The 21021-nt window shown below is 37.1% G+C and overlaps 1 protein-coding gene across 3 annotated transcripts in view; it reads right to left on the bottom strand.

Annotated features, from left to right (window-relative positions):
- CERKL (ceramide kinase like) overlaps nucleotides 1-21021 on the bottom strand; it is a 119171-nt gene that overhangs the window by 10048 nt on the left and 88102 nt on the right. For 2 of the 3 annotated variants that reach the window (XM_004375454.2, XM_004375455.2), the window contains one exon: nucleotides 776-850. In XM_004375454.2, the coding sequence (XP_004375511.1) occupies nucleotides 776-850 (75 nt within the window). Of the gene's footprint in view, nucleotides 1-775; nucleotides 851-11714; nucleotides 11858-16612; nucleotides 16677-21021 lie in introns of all 3 variants that reach the window. The other variant, XM_004375453.2, reaches the window with a different exon arrangement.

Here is a 21021-nt window from a genome sequence, read left to right as displayed (position 1 = left end):
ACCAGCCAGTCAATCAATGAGTGCAGTAGAGCCATTTGTCAAAACAGCAAATATAGGAGAGCTTATTTATTTAGTTGTATAAGAAGGTCTTGAGCTACGGTGTTCTATGAGGAATATCCTCACTCTTATGTCATCTCTTAGTTACCTACAACGACTATAATTGCCATTTATAACTTTCTTCAGGTATTATTAAGTGCAGAAATGTAAAGAAGTAAATTTTACAGCTTATTGCTATTTCATGTAAAACATGGTTAAGGGAGTGAAGTTGAAATAGATTTGCAAAGTACATTTAGGTTAACAATCGGTTTGCTTTCGCTTTATCTGAGTTTACACGTTTTCCATCAATTGGGATGATAAATGGTCTAGTGGACTTGTACAATCTAAAAATTTTTTCATTGTGCTTTTATTCTTTTAGTCCTACAGTAAGGGTATGGTCAAACAATAATATCTGATGTATTTAAATGATATGCATGGATTTTCTTGATATGCTCATAAAATTGTGATGCTGAACATCGTTACAATATTTTTTTTTAATCTCAAGACTATAGTAAAACTTCATTTACTGCTCTGTATAGAAGCTTTTATTCTGAAAAGATAGGTCATCCAAACAGTGAAGCTTTGCCTAATCAACTTCTGTTTTTAGCAAAATATTTCTCTGCTTTGAGAGACAAAGAGCCTGTTTTTCCTTAGACAAGTCTCACAGAAATAAACTGTCTTTTCTCATATAAATAAAAACTTCCCAATAAAACATTAACTTATTTGGAAGAAGTCTTACCCATTATAATGTGCAAAGTTGCAGTTACCACATGAGGGACTCCATGAAGAGAATGTGCCAATACATTAGTAGAGCCTGCGAATCAATGTTAAAACACGCACAGTCAGTGTATTTGCCAATGCCTTATTTTACATAGACGCCACTAGATAATATTCTGATGAAAAACTAATGGAAATTTCTCAAGCGATGGGTAGGGCAAGGGCTTGCTGTTTTCATTATAAACCCTGTAGTACTGGACATTTAAAACCTTATATATGTATCTAGCCTATATATTTAGGAAAAATTAGAAACACATGGAGGGTCCAGGGGAAGACTTTATTTAAATTTGAGAAACCCTGAAGAACCCAGAGCACAGAAAGCCACACAATAACTGTAAAGAAACCATAAGAAAGTTGTAACTGTTATTACAAATTAATCTGCAAGTTATTCAGAATCAAAAAAGCCCTTGTCCTAAGGAAATTTACTATTTGAATAGCAAGATGGACCAAATGCTTTCCAACCCCCAGCACTGCCACTGATTGAATCCAATGATCTTTAGCAAACCAAAAAGACTCCAAGTGAGCTTTCGCATCGAGCTCCATTCCTGCCCTTCCATCTAGTCTAAAGCAACTTCCTGGGATCTAGGATTAATTACTTCCACCAACAACATCCATACTATTAGTGTCTCTTCTTCTAAGACTTCTGTCTAGTCCTCTGTACCCTGTCTTATATAAATTGTTCAAAATTTCTGATAATTGAATGTCAACCTTCCCTAGTTTCCAGAGATGATATAGGGTCCCCATTCTTAGATTTCCTGGGCAACTGGGCAGCGGGAGGTAACAAAGAGCAAAGTATCTGTCCTCCAGTATAAATCTAACCCTGAAGCTTTATAATTATACCTTTAAACCAGTTTTTATTTAAAGGCTGTTTGTGGTACTCTTGCATTTGCATCATCTGGGGTGGTTATTAAAAACACAGGATTCCAGGGCCCTACCCCATACTTGGAATCCCTGGGTGATACAAAAGGTTAATGCGCTTGGCTAACCAAAAGGATGAAGGTTTGAGTCCATCCAGAGGTACTTTGGAAGAAAGGCCGGACCATCTACTTCCAAAAACTCAGTCATTGAAAGCCCTATGGAGCACAGTTCTACTCTGACAACACACACTCATGGGGTCACCAGAGTAGGAGTTGACTCATCGGCAACTAGTTAGTACCCCATACCTAATGAGTCAGAAGAGCTATGAAGTAGGAATCCACATGGTTCTCCAAGTGATTAAGCTCATAAAATTTTTAAACCTCTTACCTAAATAAATAATTCATATACATCAAAATTTAGGAAAACAAAGGTGGAAAAATAGGCCTTTTCTGTTACTTCAATATGGAAAAATATGTATGCGTGTTTCCCTCCATAATCATTTCCAAAGACTTACCCAACTAAACTAGGGTTAGGTGGTAGAGGAATGGAAATACATTATTATAGGTGAGCAAAATGGTGCGATATAGCTACTTTCTTTTCATTCTCTAAAGAATGAAATTTAAGCATGGGTCAAAAATTGCTAACGATCATCTAACATGTATTAATCATTGAGATACAACAAAGAACTATATATAAATAGGATCTATGTCCTTGATAAACTTTTTTGTTTATTATGACAATCTTCAAATATGCACAAAAGTAAGGAGAATATAGAATCAACTCCCACATACCCATAACCCAGCTTCAACAATTATCAATTTTTTGTCATTCTTATTTTCTCCCCACCAACATTTTGCTGAAGTATTTTCAAATACTTCATATCATATCACTTTACTTCTGAATATTTCAGTATATATCTCTAACAGGGAAGGACTTGAAAAAATATATCAAAATAGCATTATCATACCCTCAAAAATTAACAATTAATAATACCAAAATAAGCATCTAATACCAAGCCCATGTTCAGTTTTCCTCGATTGTCTCAAAAAGTCATTTCCAGTTGGTTTGTTTGGGTTAGGATCCAAACAAAGTCACATATTACATTTAGTTAACATCTATCTTAAATCTTTTTTAATCTATTACAGTTCTCTTTTTTTTTAATGTTACTTTTTTAATGTTTACTTTTTTTATACATTTAAGAAAATGGATCTTCCTGTGAAATTTCTCACATGTTGGATTTGGCTAATTCTGGGTTTAACACAGTTCTTTCTCCTCCTTATTTTCTGTAAACCAGCAGTTGGATCTAGACTCTTAAATAGGCTCAGGTTTAATTTGGGGGCAAGAATATTTCATCAATTTTGTTCCATACTTCCAGTTGACTTCCTATTGCATTACATCAGGAGACACAGCACCTGGTTTCCCTACCTTTAGGGCTATTAAAGATTAATCGCTCTTTTCAGATGGTGTCATTCTTATTTTAGTTTCTGATAATTGCTGTTTTAAAGAATATACCTCAGTTGTAGAAAGTCACACATCAAATATGCAAACTTTTTTTCATGGAATTTAATTAGGAACCTATAATTCAATCATCTATATCAGAATTCTGAGCAGTTTTCAAATTCATTTTTTACTATATTTGCATGTGTGTGTGCAGGGACGAATCACTCAATAAGCAAGGTAGGCATGGGCTTACTTGTGCATACTTACTGATCTGTAGTGAACAGTTTCACATGGGTTTCACATAGTAAGAACACACAAGTAAACCCGTGCTTACCTTGCTTATTGGGTAATCCGTCCCTGTTAGGATTGTAAATTTGAAAACAGGCTTTGATGCTGTAAGATGGTGCTGTGGGGGTGGGAGAGAAAAAGATGCCAGCCATACCTACAAGAAGAATCTTTGATGTGCTGAAAAAATGTAAAATTGTTCACTGCAGATGATCTATCTGGCAAGCACTTGCTTACCTTGCCTATTGGATAATCTGTCCCTGTGTATATGTATATTATGTGGTGGATATGTATGTATGTATCTATGCATGTGTATGTGTATAGAATATGGTCATATGTATATGGATATATGCATGTATATTATACATATATATGTATGTGTATACGTATATGTAGAGGAGCCCTGGTGGTGCAGTGGTTAAGAGCTCAGCTGCTAACCTAAAGGTTGGCAGTTTGAACCCACCAGCAGCTCCACAGGACAAGGATGTAGCAGTCTGCTTCCGTAAAGATTTATAGCCTTGGAAACCCTATTGGGGCAGTTCTACTCTGTCCTATAGGGTTGCTATGAGTCAGAATTGACTCAACAGCAATGGTTTGGTTTATATGTATATGTATTTTTTCCATTGGTGTCTTAGTTATCTACTGCTGCTATACTAGAAATACCACAAGTAGATGGCTTTAATAAACCGAAGTTTATTCTCTCATAGTTTAAGAGGCTAGAAGTCCAAATTCAGGGCACCAGCTTCAAGAGAAGGCTTTCTCTCTCTGTTGGCCCAGAGAAAGTCCTTATCATAAATTTTCCCTTGGTCTAGGAGCTTCTCAGCACAGGGATCCTGGGTCCAAAGGATGCACTCCACTCCTGGCTCTTCTTGGTTGGTGGTAATGAGGTCCTTTCTCTCTGCTCAATTCTTTCATATCTCAAAAGAGATGGACTCAAGACACAACCTAATCCTGTAGATTTTGTCCTACCTCTTAACATAACTGCCTCTAATCCTCCCTCATTAACATCATAGAGGTTAGGATTTATCAGATCACAAAATGGAGGATAACCACACAATACTGGGAATCATGGCCTAGCCAGGTTGACACCCAATTTGGAGGACGCAGCTCAATCCGTAACAATTGGTAAAAACTTTCTCTGTACATTTCCTTAATAAAGAAGCCTTTGTTTCATGGAAATTTAGAAACTTTAGATATCATGGTTTGAAAAATATTAAAAAATTTAAAAAGATAAGTATCTAATAAACTTTAGAAGAATAAACCAGAAAAAGAGATACAAATTTCAAATACTATATCATGAGAATAAAACTTTTTTAACGTCACTTCTTTATTGTCTTCTTGATTCCCTCACATATAACTAATTGATTCCTCTTTGGTGTATTCATAGCATATATCACATTGTGCTGCTATTTTGGATTTGATTTGTAGGCTGATCCCCCTTCACTTTGAATTTCTTCAGAGAAGAGAATGTCATTTTTATTCACAGCTTAGATGCACATTGAAGGTTTGCTGAACTATTTGTTGAATCTTCAAATAACTTAAAAATTAGGAAATAGTTTATACTATCTGCTTTCTCACAGCTTTCCATCATGAAATGTCTATATTTTCTACGTAAAAAAATGCTAATTAATAGTAGACAAGAATTATCTTAGGTGAAGGGAAGGACAACACACAATACAGGGGAAGTCAGCACAACTAGACTAAACCAGAAGTTAAGAAGTTTCTTGGACACAACCAAATACTTCGAGGGACAGAGTAGCTGGGGTGAGGGTCTGGGGACCATGGTTTTCGGAGACATCTAGGTCAACTGGCATAGCAAAGTTTATTAAGAAAATGTTCTGCATCCCACTTTGGTGAGTGGCATCTGAGGTCTTAAAAACTAACGAGCAGCCATCTAAGATGCATCAATTGGTCCCAAGCTACCTGGAGCAGAGGAGAATGAAGAACACCAAAGACACATGGAAAATATGAGCCCAAGAGACAAAAAGGGCCTCATAAACCACAGACTCCATCATCCTGAGACCAGAAGAACTAGATGGTACCCAGCTACCACCAGTGACCACCCTGACAGGGAACACAACAGAGAATCCCTGACGGAACAGGAGAAAAGTGGGGTACAGAACTCAAATTTATGTAAAAAGACCAGACTTAATGGTCTAAGACTGGAGGAACCCCAGAAGACACGGCCCAGGGACTCTCTGCTAACCCAGAACTAAAACCATTCCTAAAGCCAACTCTTCAGACAAAGATCAGACTGGACTATAAGGCATAAAATGATACTCATGAAGAGTGTGCTTCTTAGTTCAAGTAGATATACAAGACTAAATGGGCAGTTCCTGTCTGGAGACGAGATGAGAAGGCAGAAAGGGATAGGAGCTGGTTGAACAGGCACGGGAAATTCGAGGTAGAAAGGGGGAGTGTGCTGTCACATTATAGGGATAGCAGCTAGGGTCACTTAAAATGTATGTATAAATTTCTGTATGAGAGACTAACTTGAGCTGTAAACTTTCACCTAAAGCACAATCAAAAAAAAAAAAAAGCTAGTTAAATCAAATCCTACTCCATTCAACTGTAATGAATGGGCTTTTAACTTGTATACCAAAATGAGCATCAAAAACAGAAGGATGGCTCTGAAGACCAGAGATAAATGCATAATAAGTAAGAAAGCAAGAGAAATCCAAACAATAAGAAAAAAAATGAAATCACTATAAAGTACAAGAGGCATACTCCAAATACACTTAATGAATCTTAGAGATTCACTCCCCGTCCAAATGAGAATCTCCTCTATTATCTGACAAATAGCCTCCTAGATGAAGAAAATATTTAGTCCCATGGTATTGTCTAGTATGAAAATCTGTATTAACGCATTATAGACTGATTTCTGGTTTTCATGATCACTGGGATAATTTAAGTTCCATATGAATTTTTCCCACCAAAATACAAGTGGTAAGAACTCTCCCAAGTCTGGCTCCTGCATGTGGTCTGAGATCGCCGCCTGCTTCAGAAGAGGAAAATACCAGCTAGCCCTTTTATGTAATAAGAGTTTAAACTGTTAAGGAGACAGTGAACCAAAGTATAATTTTTTTTTTAATTAAAGAAGAAATGCAGGAGATAAAGGAGTCCAATAAAAGCCAAGAGCTGTGGAAGCACGGATGTAATGTGTATAACAGTTACCTGGGTAAAAGGTTAATCCCTGGACTAGTCAATCAGGAGCATTCCTGTGTGGTCCAAGAAGCCAATGTGTAGATGGGAAAAAAATCAAATCAGCTGCTGTCGAGTCAATGCTGACTCACAGCAAACCCATGTGTGTCATAGTTTTCAGTGGCTGATCTCTTGGAAGTAGATTGCCAGGTCTTTCTTCCAAGGCAACTCAGGCTGGACTCGAACCTCCAACCTTTTGATTAGCAGCCAACGGGGTCAATTGTTTGTACCACCCAAGCACTCCCCAATGTAGACAGTGGCAGAATAACTTGTAATTGATTCAATTTGTATCACTTTGAACTGGCACATGCTTTCGTTACTCAGTTGGAGAAGTTGTAGCACCTCAGCTACTATCAACCAAGACTGTCATTAAAATCATTATCATCATCATTGGGTAGCTATCTAAGCATTAATGACTGTCAGACCTCTAGTAACACCAATGCAAAGAAAAGCAGCGTCCACCTTATTCAACTGGTAAACACTTAAGCTGGGATTCACTAAAAGGCAATTACAGAAATTATGCTCTGACCTTTGTTACTCAGAGCATGGTCTACAATCAGCATCATGGACATGACCTGGAGCTTGTTAAAATGCTGAATTTCAGGCCCCCTGCAGACCTACTGAATCGGACTCTGCTTTTTAAAGGATCTCCAGGTGATCTGTATATACAATAAATTCTGAGCAGTACTCCTCTAGAATAATGCTATTTAAAGTCTGGTCCATGGATCAGCAGCATCAACATTACCTGGGAGCTAGTTAATAACACAGTTTCTTGAGCCCCCAACCTACAGAATCAGAATGTCTGGAAGTGAGGCTGACTGTGTTTTAGTAAGCTCTTAAGGTGATTCTTATATATCCTAACATTTCAGAATCTGTACTCTAGAAACCTGTTACTCAGGCTGTCAATGAACCAGGCCTTTTCAATTATCCTTTGGCCCTCTACAGCCTGCCCTTTGGCTATCTAATTGCTAATTAATCTGGAATCGGTGGGAAAAAGAGGGGAAACAAATCAACCTATTTTGCTTCCCAAACAGATTTATGGTAAAGGTTTTGGAGGTGACCACATAATTAGAGTGAGATATTTAGGATTATCGATAGATTACAGTACTCCATGAAACATATTTCGTCCATTACCAGGGTTAATTAGGAGTAGACTATAAAAGTGTTCTTCTAGAAAGGCTATTAAAAAACATAATGTAACGTTGTCATGTAGAGTAAAGAATGACACATATCATGACTCAAGGAAATAAAGACCATTAATTCCCTGTGGGAGCCCTAGTGGCCCAGCGGTTAAGAAATAGGCTACTAACCAAAAGGTGGCAGTTCAAATCCACCAGCTGCTCCTTGGAAACCCCATGCGGGCAGTTCTACTCTATCCTATAGGGTTGCTACGAGTCAGAATTGACTCAATGGCAATGTTCGTTTGTTTTTTTTTGGGGGGGGGGTTAATTCCCTGTGAGTTCTAAGTATGAAGCAAGCCCAAACCCTTTTTAGAATGCTAGAGAACCCCTTGCAACTTTTCCTTAATTCTGTAGAACTCAGCAGTGTCAAGAGGCATGACCACAAGGCAGAAAAATTATTTTAGTCCTATTCTACTGTGATTAATCTGTACCTTAGTCCTTAAACAGTTTCTTTTATAGTGTGAAGAAAAAAAGGAAAGGTCACAAAGAACAGCCGTTTAAAATTCTAAAACTCTGTTGCTGTTGTTGTTAGTGACCTCTGAGTCAATTCTGACTCGTGGTGACCCCGTGTGTGTCAGAGCAGAACTGCACTTCATAGGGTTTTAAGTCTGTGACCTTTCGGAAGCAGATTGACAAGGCTTTCTTCCCAGGTGCCTCTGGCTGTGTTCAAACCATCAACCCTTAGTAATCAAGTGCTTAACTGTTAGTACCACCCAGGGGCCCCTGTGAAACTATAGATTGTCCTATATTTTTGTTTGGATCATCTGTAAGATGGATAACATTTTGTTTCAGGAAATTGTACTCTGTTTGAAAAGAAGTCTACGTGCCAAAAGAACATGCTGCTCATATAAATAACAACGATGTAATTTTAACATTTTCACAAAAGCTATAAATGTTCCACCTCAAGGTAAACATTTTAATTAGCCTGAAAAGTTATTTTTCTTAACACTAGCAACTCCTTTGCCCACCAACCCCTCCTCAGATCTGCTAAAATGTGTCTCATGCAAGAGTAAGGACTGAAGTAGCAGCTCATGTAAAGCGTGACTGATGAAGGTACCAGGCAGAAACTATAGAGGCAAAAAAGAAAAAAAAATTGTCCTTGGAAGTGGGAGCACTTCTGCAGAACAATTAACTTAATTAACCAGATATCATGAATATTCATAAGGCTGTTAATGTCTCCCACATCCAAACAGATAAATGTGATGTAATGACTTCCTAGTCAAGCATATCTAAAATTCTCATGAAAGCTGCACCTACAGTTTGGTTCTTTGCCTGAAATACCATAGAAATTAACAGTCCCTCGGCAATATTTTATTCTTCTCAAATTAATTGGAAAGCATGAATTTATTTATTCCAACTCTATAGGAATATATGGTTCACAACCATCAGTATGTGGATTGAGCCTTGTTTTACAACAACTGGATTGCTTTTTTATTTTTATGTCCGCTCAGGCTTTTTTCTCTATTCTCCCTCCCCATCCCCCCTTAATCGGAATCTCTCTGTATATAGTTCCTTAGCACCAGTTCCCATAGCAACCAACACCATTGCTAATGGCCAGCAGTTCAAATACAGTCTTCCCTACATCTGATTCATTTGAGTCTGACCATAATTCAGCAGCTTAGTCTGTTGGCTCAGTAGAGCAATTTACTAAACACTCTCCCTCTGGGTGTCTCTCTCCAGGAGGCAAATGGCTTCAAAGGCAGACTGTCTCCTTGCGTTCAGAAGCTCCAAAACTTACTCCCATTCTCTGTCTATCAAAGTCCTGACTAGGCATAGAGTCCTCCTAGTAAATACTTCCTGTACATGATTTCCTCCTCTTAGTGGATAGAACCAGTAAACTGGAACTCATACACAACTATTAGAGTTTAGGCACTATGCTATATATTCTAAACAAAACGCCTTAAAATGCCACTATGTATACAGAATGCTTTCAAAATCAGAAGCATGCTTAAAAATAATAACCACCAGACTTTGCAGCCAAATCAAGCGCATACCTGTAAGGGCACCCATCTTTTCACTTTGGATGCATAACAGGTAATGAATAATCTAATGAAGAGACATAGTGACCTACACACATTTAATTTCCATGTAGGGAAATGTTGGAAAGTTTCCACTCTCACAGTCGGCTACTAAAACGACAAGAAAAGGTCAAAGTGCTGGCCCAAAATGCATCTTTCTCTCATTTTTTGTTTTTTGTTTTTTTTGAGTTGATTCTGTTGTCTTCTACTAGAGGTTATTATAGGTTTTTCCATATGTTTTAAAATTATCAAGATATATCCTCCTATCTTTCTCCTTTCGTGTTCATGCTTTTATGAAAGGCTTTATACTCTAAATCCTCATTTGGATATCTTTACACTCTAAAAACACATTGGTTCTTTGTCAGTTTAATAACAATACTAAATACATTGAAGTCCATACTAGATGAACGTGGTTATCAAATGGATTGAATGTTGATTTTTTTCAACCATGTGCATTATTTTCTCTTTTCATAGGAAACATTTTTCTGCTTTTCTTTAGAGATAATATGTGTGATGTTTTAAAAATGGAAAAAAACACCAATTTCCATCACTATTGTTTATTTAAATAATACTTCGGAATGAGTGGGTTGTATAACATAATAAACTTGAGGAAAATGTGTTCTTCATTTCTAGATCACAGTGTTGCTCTAACTGTTCTCCCTGCTCTGATCTCCAGTTTCTCCTGCCTGCTTTCCCTAACCATCGTGCACCATTCAGCCAAATGGCAGTGATCAAATGGTGGTGAGAACCTCCTAGAACAAGCTCCTGTCAAGTCCCTCCTAGCTCTAAAACCTCCCACTGTTCCTTAAATCAAAATTTGCTTAACAAATACAATTCAGACCCCTAACTGTGGCATCAAGGAATTTCCAAGGTTTGGGGCTATTTTGACACTATTATCTGCCCTGGGATGGCCAGTTTTCTATTCCTCAAGCACTCCTGGGTTTTCTTGCCTTTGTTTTGTTATTTTTACAGCCAAGAAAGTAACTCATTTTCATAACAACTAAAAAAAAAAACCAAACCCATTGCTGTCAAGTCAATTTTGATTCATACCGATCATAGCGACCTTGAGCCCTGGTGGCGCAGTGGTTAAGAGTGCGGCTGTTAACCAAAAGGTAGGCAGTTCGAATCCACCAGTCACTCCTTGGAAACCCTGTGGGGCAGTTCTACTCTGTCCTATAAGGTCACTATGCGTTTTTCAAACCAAAAAAAAAACCAAACCTGTTGCTGTCAAGTAGATTCCAACTCATAGCAATCCTACAGGACAGAGTAGAACTGCCGTATAGGGTTTCCAAGGCACAGCTGGTGGATTCAAACTGCCAAACTTTTGGTTAGCAGCCCAGCTCTTAACCACTGCACCACCAGGGCTCCTTTTTCAGATCAGATCCTAATTCAAGCATTACTTATTCTATAAAGTCTTCTTTATATTAATTAACGTATTTAATTAACTTAATAAACTTTATTGAGCATTCACTATGTGTTATGTTCTATTCTAGGTACTGGAGACACAGCAGTGAATAAAAAGAAAAAAAATTCTTGCCCCTAGGAAACTCATCCTCTAGCACTCTGATCCTGCTTCCAGTTGGAATTAATACTTTGTGTAAAATAATAATAATCCCATGCATTAACTGTTTAACTACGGGTTAAACCCTTCACACATACCATCTAATTTAATACTATAACAACCTTGTAATGAAGTGAATAAGTATTATCCCTATTTTGCAATTGGAAAAACGAGGTTCAAAGAGACGAAACAACTTGTCCAAAGTCTCATACTTGTTAGTGGAGAAGCCAGAAATTAAGCCTGGATCTTTCAGAGTTTGTGCTTTTAACTCCATGTTACACTGTCTAGGTTAAAAAGCAAGAAAGAGAAAGCCGGGAGGGGAGGTTCAGATTAATATATCTGCGGCCACGGCCTTGCCTGCTGGTATTACACCGAGAGGAAGCTGTGCTCTGACAGGGGTCAGGAGGCAGTCTGTTTCCACCCCAGCATTCTTCTGGGCTCTAAGAAGCAAAGCATGGGCTACTTCACTGGCAGATCCATCTCCTCCAACACAGACGACCCTAGAAGAAAAGAAATTAAGCAAAAGGATGGAAAAATCTCAAAATAATTGGTAATAACGCATGAAATCTAGGCTTCAAATTTTTTCTATTAATTTTATATATTAATGATTACTCAGATTCTCAAACATTTTAGTGTGTATCCATGAATAGGAACACACTGCTAGCATGACTCTATGGCACACACACACACACACACACACGCACACACACAGCACTACATGGGGAAATTTTACTTCACAAATAGAATATCTAGATAACCCACATATACAAAATATTTTAAAATGGATTAATGTGTTGTCATTGTTAGGTGCCAGACCGCTTAAAATTATTTAGTCCCATCAATCCAAAAATGGGTTAATAATTTGAACACATTAACTCAGATCTGACCTGTATTTTGCTCCAATAATGTCCAAAAACACATCATTCTCATTTTGATCATGTTAATATCCTGTCATCTGCAATCCATTTGACTAACACAAACCAAAGTCATAAAATCCTGGGAATTCTCAAGTTAAAAGACATCATAAAAATTATGTAAAATATGGAGCTTTAATTTAAGGTACTGCTAATCATCATTAGTATATGAACATAGTAATTGCACCCCTGAACTGTTTTCATCTCCTTGACAGTATGCTAAGTGACACTTAAAATTAGTGTTACCACCCTTTTACCCTAGTTAGTACTGCTAATGTTTTCTAAGACCTCATGGCAAGTAGACTATAGAGAGAAAGAAAAAAAAATCCATGAAAAAGTAGTACATAAGGTATTAGTAATTTGTTTCATAAGCATTTGCATTTAAAAGATGCAAAATAATCCTAAGTATCAAAATGTCACCAATTTACCCAAAAGGCAGGAGATTTTATGTGACTGAAAGCAGGTGTCTCAAACTCAAGGCCTACAACGGCCCAGCAGGAATGCAAGTGTATGCACAGTCTAAAGTCGGCGTAGTTCCTCAGCTTGGCTCATTCACCTTATGGGGGAGGAAGGCTAGCAGAACTAGATCTCCTACATACCACAAGAAAAGGTTTTTTGTTTTTGTTTTTTTTTAAAAAAAAAATCTTTTATAGTGAGCAAATTTAACCACACTTGGTTTTTTAAGAGTTACTCAAAAACATAAATAATATTAGAGTAATCATTTATGTGAGTACTTCTTGTTTTTGTTTTGTTTTTCAGATTCTGCCTCAAGCAGAATGAATCTGTCTAGAAAAGTACAACTAGAGGTTTTAATATTTTACTTCCTTTTTCAAAGAACTATCAGAAAGATACATTTCTAAACTAGGTGTTTATATATTTGCCAGTCGACCAATGTTGTTACTTGCCATGGAGTCATTCTGACTCATGGTGACCCCATGCATGCAGAGTAGAACTTTGTTCCATAGGGTTTTCAAGGCTGTGACCTTTCAGATGCAGATCGCCAGGACTGTCTTCCAAAGTGCCTCTGGGTGGGTTCAAACCACCAACCTTTCAGCTAGTAGTCGAGTGTTAAACCATTTGAGCCACCCATGGACATCTTTGAAATGATGACTATATTTGACTTTTTATTTAGACTTTTTCATTATTAATTAATGAAAAGAAATAACTTTTTTTACCTTAGTAATAAAGATATCATAGTCAATTTATAAAATGTCAGTATTAGCCAACTATGTCTAGATTATTATGGGTCTAGTTAATGGTGGGAGCCTTGGTTCTAATCCACCAGCCACTCCCTGGAAACACTATGAGACAGTTCTACTCCCTGCTATAGGGCCACTATGAGTCGGAATCGACTCGATACCAATTTTTAAGTTAATTGTGAGATGAATAAAACAAGAAAAAATAGTATAATGTAACAAATTATCCCATTGAAACAAAGTATTAGAATGTTTATAACTGCAGAAAAGCCACAGATTAAGTTTAACTACATTCAAATTTATAAATTCAACAGTTACTGCTTCAAGTATATGGATTGGGTATTACTCTTTTTTTGCATACAAACATCCTATTCATGTCCACTATAAGTAGATGGCAATATGCAATCTGAAGCTCCTACAAGTTTTACCAGTGGATCTGTGAGTGTTTGCTAGAACACCCTAGAGTGGTACACCAGCTATCATGAGTACTGATACACTATTCCTCTTGGCTTTAGAAACATGTCACAGTGTATCTTCATAGAAACTATATAACTAATTTAAAATACTCCAACGTCTTGGCAAATAGCACTTCTTAAACATTATTTACCCTATCATTCTGTTTTAGTGAATTATACACACAGATTCTTTCTTTGATCTTAAGCCCTTGGTCTGGTCTGTGTCTAGGAACCTTTAGATGATTTCCTAACACTCCCTATCAATAGCTTCTAAAGTCAGGCAGAGATGCTTCAGGCTAAAGTTCTCATAGGAGTGTGAGCTTCTTTCTTACTAGAGTATCTTAGACCCTTGAGGGTTACCTGACCCCATCCTTGGATCGTTTCTATAAATTTCTCAAAATACGTTCCTGTAGCCTCTCTTTGTATAGGTTCAGAGACAGGGACCTCACCAACGTAGAATATTCCATTTTTGACAATTGGACTTGTTAGAGAATGGTTCTTTTGAAATGCCTTAAGAAACTATCTTTCCATTGTTCTCCTCACATACTTCTCTATGTAATTCTGAACAGTGTCATACAAAATTACCACTTTAATATAATAATCATCCTTACTGCCATATCAGCTCCTACGGGAAAACTGAGCCCACAAAAAGAAGTCAGTGTTTAAAGGATCTTAGAATATAGGTAACTTTCATTAGAAATTTAAAGTATTATAAGCCCTAAATATATCAGTGTGCTTTAGGGTAAGAAACAGTTAAATTAAGGGAACTCAATTCAAATAATAGTTAGGCCAAACTATTTGGTTAAAAAAAAAGTGGTTAATAACTAACAAATCTACATATATTTTACCATCACACTGCAAAATAATAACATCTCCCAGGTAAAGCAGAATTCTTCTTAGTATTGTGCTTACAAAGATACGCTCAGGTAAAGAGAAAAATATTACCATACTGCGCGTGAGCAATATCCTTTCCTTAGTCTGCAAAGTGCTTAATCCTTGTCATACTTCTATAATTACCAACAGAACGTATTTATAGAAACCACATTCAGCAGAACATTTCACAACGCTGGTGGACAACATCAAGTCTGACACCTGTGGTATCCATTAATACCATCATTTATATAATCATGTTTTGAGGCAAGGACTCATTTGCAATGCAGGCACCCTCCAACACTCACCAGCTGGTTGGGGCTAGGCAGTGTACTGAGGTCAGCAGCTAGTGGCATGCTTCCCCCAATTACTTTTCTTAAATGTTATAGTGTGTGATAATGTCCTAAACGTAGCCTGTTATTCCTTCTGTCTACCTCTAAGTATAAGTCTCTGAGGTAATCTCCTACCCCATACTCCTCATCCTTAATATTTATCTAATATTGCCATCCAGATTTACTCCTTCTGATTAAATTCCTTTTTGAAAAATCATGTTTTACTTACCAAGCTTTCTTCTTCACCAACCCCAATTCTTTCTTATAAAAAAAATTAAGCATTTTTGGAAAACAGCCCTGATAATGCTCCATTTTGCTTGCATCACTTCCCTCCCTGAAACATTCTATCAGCTCATATGGAAGATTAAAGCCTTTCACTCTGGCTGAAAGAACCAAATGCCCTTCCTAACGTTTGGGCCTTTTGTTGTCCCATCCCCATCACCACAGGACACAGGTAATTCCCATACTTGCTAATTTTTAAAACCCTCAAATATCCACTGTTACAAAATTCTTCCCCAAAGAAATAGTCTTTTACATCACCTCATTTTAAAAAATGATTCACTTAATTTTAAAAAATGACTATTAAAGTAAATATCACTTGTCTTGTTTCTAATATTTGCACACCAGTAAGCAATCTCTAAGGATCTCTGGTGACACAGTGGTTAAAGCGCTCGGCTGCTAGCTAACCAAAAGGTCGGCGGTTCAACTCACCAACTGAAACCATGAGCCGCTCCGCGGGGGAAAGACTTGGCAGTCTGCTTCTGTGAAGATTTACAGCCTTGAAAATCCTACGGGGAAGTTCTACTCTGTCCTACTGGGTTGCTATGAGTTGAAATCAACTCCACGGCAACTGGTTTGGTTTTAGTTTTAGCGCAATCTCTGCACACTCCCACAATGCATTGCAAAAAATGGTTTTCAATGCCTCCTATGAATAACTCACCTACTTGGTAGTCACTAAATTATGAGATCATTAAAATTAGCCTCTTTTATCCATTCTGTAAAAAATGTATTTGTTTTTATAAAACATTTACCCCCAGATCAATCACAGTCAAATTAGCCTATGGATAGCTATTAAAACTATCAATAAATTTGCAAATAAAGATCGTAACATAGTTACATCATATAATCAAAATAATATCTTCCATCGATACTTTTCAAGATACTCACTTGGTTAAAGCCAAGAATTAAGGATTATAGATGCAAATGTATGCATATTACATAAGTATAGGGTGGTACACTGATTTCCCACTATTTATAATTACATCTCTCTCTTTTGCTTTCTTTCCTATGCCAGATCCTGGCAGGTGGATGGCCACGTCAGATTATCATCATTATTATTATATTAATTATTATTACATATATATATGAATGAAATAAAGCCTTATTACTAACATCACAAATTTCTAAAATTCTGGGTCCCAATAGGTAGCTAAAAATAAACAAAACAATAACATAAACTATGGGACACTTAGAGATAATATAACCTACCCATCAAATCCTTGGAGTTCACATTCTTTAAGCAGTGATAGAGCATGGCCTTCATATTCCGTTACTATTTAAAAAAAAAAAAAAAAAAAAGCACAAAAAGTAAAAGTTTTAAACAATGATCTACAGTTCTATACTTCTTAACTTAGTTTGGCAAAACAATATGATAAACATATGGTAAGTCATAAAACAACATTTATTATTGAATATTTATATTTTAATCATGAAAAGAGAAGTAAGTGTTAGCTGCCTGATGTGTTTTATAGCTTTATGTAAAAGACGGTTATATATTTGTTCCAACTACATCAGTCATTTGGGGCTATCCACCACATAGAGGTTGGAAAATTTATCTTGGTACCTGTTTGTTTTCTGTTCCCTAAATAAGACACACTTCTTTTACATCTGAAGCCTAGGAGCAGCAGTATTTTGAAAATAAGGCATATTAGCTGGCATCAAACAGTCACTTTGGCAACCTTAAATGAATAAATTAGTTGAAAGGTTAGTGTAAGATTTACATACTAGAAAAATGTGTATCTGGAATTGCTAGACTAAAAAGAGGAGGAGTTGGATGTGAAAATATGAAGTGAAGCCAACACCAGTGACAACAGATCCAAGCCCGAGGAGGAAGGTGGCACGCAGGCCACCAGAGCCCGGATCCTCGGAGGAAATGAATCTGTCACTCTGTATCGCTGTCTCCAGAATCACTGATGCCCTATGCAGTATTGTAAATGCCAATGAAGACAGGATAAACTGGCACACTGCAGATGGCACCAAGCATCGCAACCACATTTAGCATTTTCTAGGGCGTCTGTGCCAGAAGAGACAGCCCAGCTGTATCCACCCATCAAAGATTTCTGATGACTGACATGACATTGCAGATGGATTTTTTGTGTAAGAATGTGCATCACTATATGCGAGATTACATTAATCTTTCATGCCTGTCTGTTCCTGGTGCCAGCATGGTTCAAGTTTTTCCTACAATGTTTTTAGAAATCGTTAAAAATTATTAGTCTTGGTGTCTAAAAGAATCATTCTGTATCCAGCAGTGTTACACTGTAATTCTCCCACAGCATATTCAAATGCTGGTAACACTCACATGAATAAAACCTCTGTATGTTAAACTCTAATCAGAAGGAAGCTATAGTAAGATGAAATATAAAATATTAATATTAATAAAGTAGGAAGGCTAAGTGAACATAAAAGATTGTGGGCTGATCATTCACTTACAACCACAGCAAGTAGCTGCAATAGTTGCAACCTTAAAATGCAAAATAATGAATATCTTACATACACCCATTAAAAGTAATTAAAGGCATTATTAAAGAATATTCATGCTGAGACTCAGTTAATCAAGTCTTGCTTTTATACCAAAGTAAGCTTTGGTATGGCTTTTCAAATTCAATACAAAGTTAACTTAAAAACAATGTTATAACTGAATGCTATTTACATTTAGGAAAAATTTGCTGTAATGGTTTATTGTTTCCTTTAATCTTTTAGATAGAATTTGAATATACACTAATGCAAACTGTCCAAGAATAGTAATTTTTTTAGTAACATTGTAAAAGTTAAATAAAATCATTGATCCCAAAGAGAAAAGATGCAAGAAACCTGACCATCCACCTCTATAAAAACATATTAGTATAATGAACAAAATGAATAAAGCCCTAGGCTTCAGGGAGTTTATATTCTACAGAGAGATAGAAGATACACACTAATAAAAATATGAACATGTAATATAAGGTAGAATAAATGATTATAAGAATAATGTAGAGCAAAAGAATAATTATTTGGACTATATTTAGATACAGTAGAAGGAATCAAAGCATGTGTTTAAACAAGATAATACAGACTCTAAATCCAGAAAAATCCAGATCAGATTATCCCACTCCAAATAAACATAAACAGTGGGAAGTTAGGCAAATGCAGTTTCAAAAGAAGTAAACTAGCTTCTTCTCTCATCTACTTTCCTTTCCTAATGAGATTGTCTCCATAGCCTCTTCTATACAGGAAATTCGGAGTCATCATTATTTACGGGTCTTTGAACACACAGTTCCTACTGCTGGAACTCCACCTCTCACACTACCACAACTTTCAGTTTAAACAGTACTTCCTCAGGAGTAACAGATTAGAGGAGAGTAATGTCTTGAAGTTGATATTGAATGCTTATGAGGAAACAGACTGAAATAAAATTGGATGTGATTTGATTTGAACATAGAGACACTTATTGATCTCTGATAAAATTCTATAACGGGATAGGATACTCAGATGTTGTCATTTCCTTTCCTATCCTATAGGGTCTTCAAACTTAGTAAGCTCAGAACTGGATCCATCATGTGCATCTTCAAATATGTTGCTGTTGAAATAACTCATAGTGATCCCATGTGTTCCAGGATATAACTACTCCATATGGTTTTCAAGGTTGTAATCTTTATGGGAGCACATCACCAGTTCTTTTTCCTAAGGAGCCACTAGGTGGGTTCCAAATGCGAATCTTTCAGTTAGCAGACAAAAGGTTGCGTCACCAGAGCTCCTACCTTCAAATATAGACCCCCAAAACAAAACGAAACAAAATCCATTGCCATTGAGTCCATTCCAACTCATAGCAACCCTACAGGATAGGGGAGAACTGCCCCACAGGGTTTCCAAGGCTATATTCTTTATGGAAGCAGACTGCTACATCTTTCTCCTGAGGAGCGGCTCGTGGGTTCTAACTACCGCCCTTTCAGTTCATATTGCCTCTCAAATATATTGTTGTTGTTGTTTTTCCCATTATCCACTCTCTACTGCCCCAAAAAGGAAAATGAACTTTATCCTAATTATCCCTCTCCTTCACTGTCTATGTTCAACCCATAGCCAAGGCCAGTCATTTCTGTCTTTTAATTATGCTGCAGTATTCCTCCATTCCTCACAGCCAATGCCGTAGATCTGGTCACCACCATCTTTAGTGTGTGTATTAAAACAGCCATTTCACCAGCCTCCCTCCATCCACTCTCTCTCCAAACTCTGGCCAGGATGACTTTTCTTAAACAGATTTAATCATATCACTACCCTGCATAAAACTCTTTAATGACTCTCCATTGACCTCAGAGAGCCAGTTTTAACTCCCTAACTCATGTCTCAGTGTCAGAGACAGGACTGGCCTTATACATACACAATTATTTCGGGGGTAATAAGAACATTTTACCCAAAATTATCCCTACCTCTAGCTGGATATGATGCATGAAAATTTACTATTCAAATTTTTGTTAAGATGCAGGTAAAATTGGAAGGAGCAATGCCTCAGGCTACTACCATCTTTTCGACTCATTTTTATCAAATTGCTTAATTTTCTGCTGGGTGGGAACAGGAATGACAAGAAGAATTTCTAAGGAAGGACAAGCTTCAAGTAGAATCTAAAGAGCCAAAGGGAAACAATACAAAGAGACCTGGTAAAATTGTCAGAAGTTAGAAGCATGATTTTAGAAGGAGTAAAAAGAAGAAGCTGACAACAAACCACACTTGACAATTCTGCCCAGGGCCACACAGGAGGTAGGAATTATCTGGTTACTAAGAACTTCCCTGGACATTGAACTCTAGGCTGCATTCAGACAAGCATCTTTGACCATGATGATAAAGGTCTAGCAGCTTTGTTACTACAGGAGTAACTGAAGAACATGGGTGTGTGCCTGTAATGAACAGGAGGGGACCAAGGGGAGACAAATATCTGGTTTCAAATATCTTAATTACTCTTTTTTAATTATTATTACTTTGATAAATATATAGGTAATAAAACATTTGCCATTTCTAAAATCTTCACATGTATGTTCATCATGTTGTTCAACCATCACCATTAACTATTCTCCAATTTTTCCATTCCCCTTAACAGAAGCTCATTGTCCCCTAAGCATTGTGTTTCTTATATACAAGATAGACCACATTTCTTTGAATTTCTACAAAAAATATCATTAACTCTGTTGTTATTATTGTTAGGTGCTGTGGAGTTGGTTCCGACTCATAGCGACCCTATGTACAACAGAATGAAACACTGCCTGTTCCTATGCCATCCTCACAATCATTGCTATGTTTGAGCCCACTGTTGCAGCCACTGTGTTAATCCATCTTGCAGAAGGTCTTCTTTTTCACTAACTCTCTTGTTTACCGAGCATGATGTCCTTCTCCAGGGACTGAGAACATGTCCAAAGTATGCAAGATGAAGTCTCACCATTGATGCTGCCGAAGAGCACTCTGGCTGTCCTTCTCCAAGGCAGACTTGTTGTTTCTTCTGGCAGTCCATGGTATATTCAATATTCTTCTCCAGCACCATAATTCAAAGGCACCAATTCTTTTTCAGTCTTCCTTATTCACTGCCCAGCTTTTGCATGAATATGAGGCAATTGAAAATACCGTGGCTTAGGTCAGGTGCACTTTAGTCC

This window comes from Trichechus manatus, unplaced genomic scaffold (assembly GCF_000243295.1).
Source record: "Trichechus manatus latirostris isolate Lorelei unplaced genomic scaffold, TriManLat1.0 scaffold00037, whole genome shotgun sequence".
Taxonomy (NCBI): domain Eukaryota; kingdom Metazoa; phylum Chordata; class Mammalia; order Sirenia; family Trichechidae; genus Trichechus; species Trichechus manatus.
Note: the sequence above shows the minus strand (reverse complement) of the source record. Positions and strands in the feature narration are given on the sequence as shown.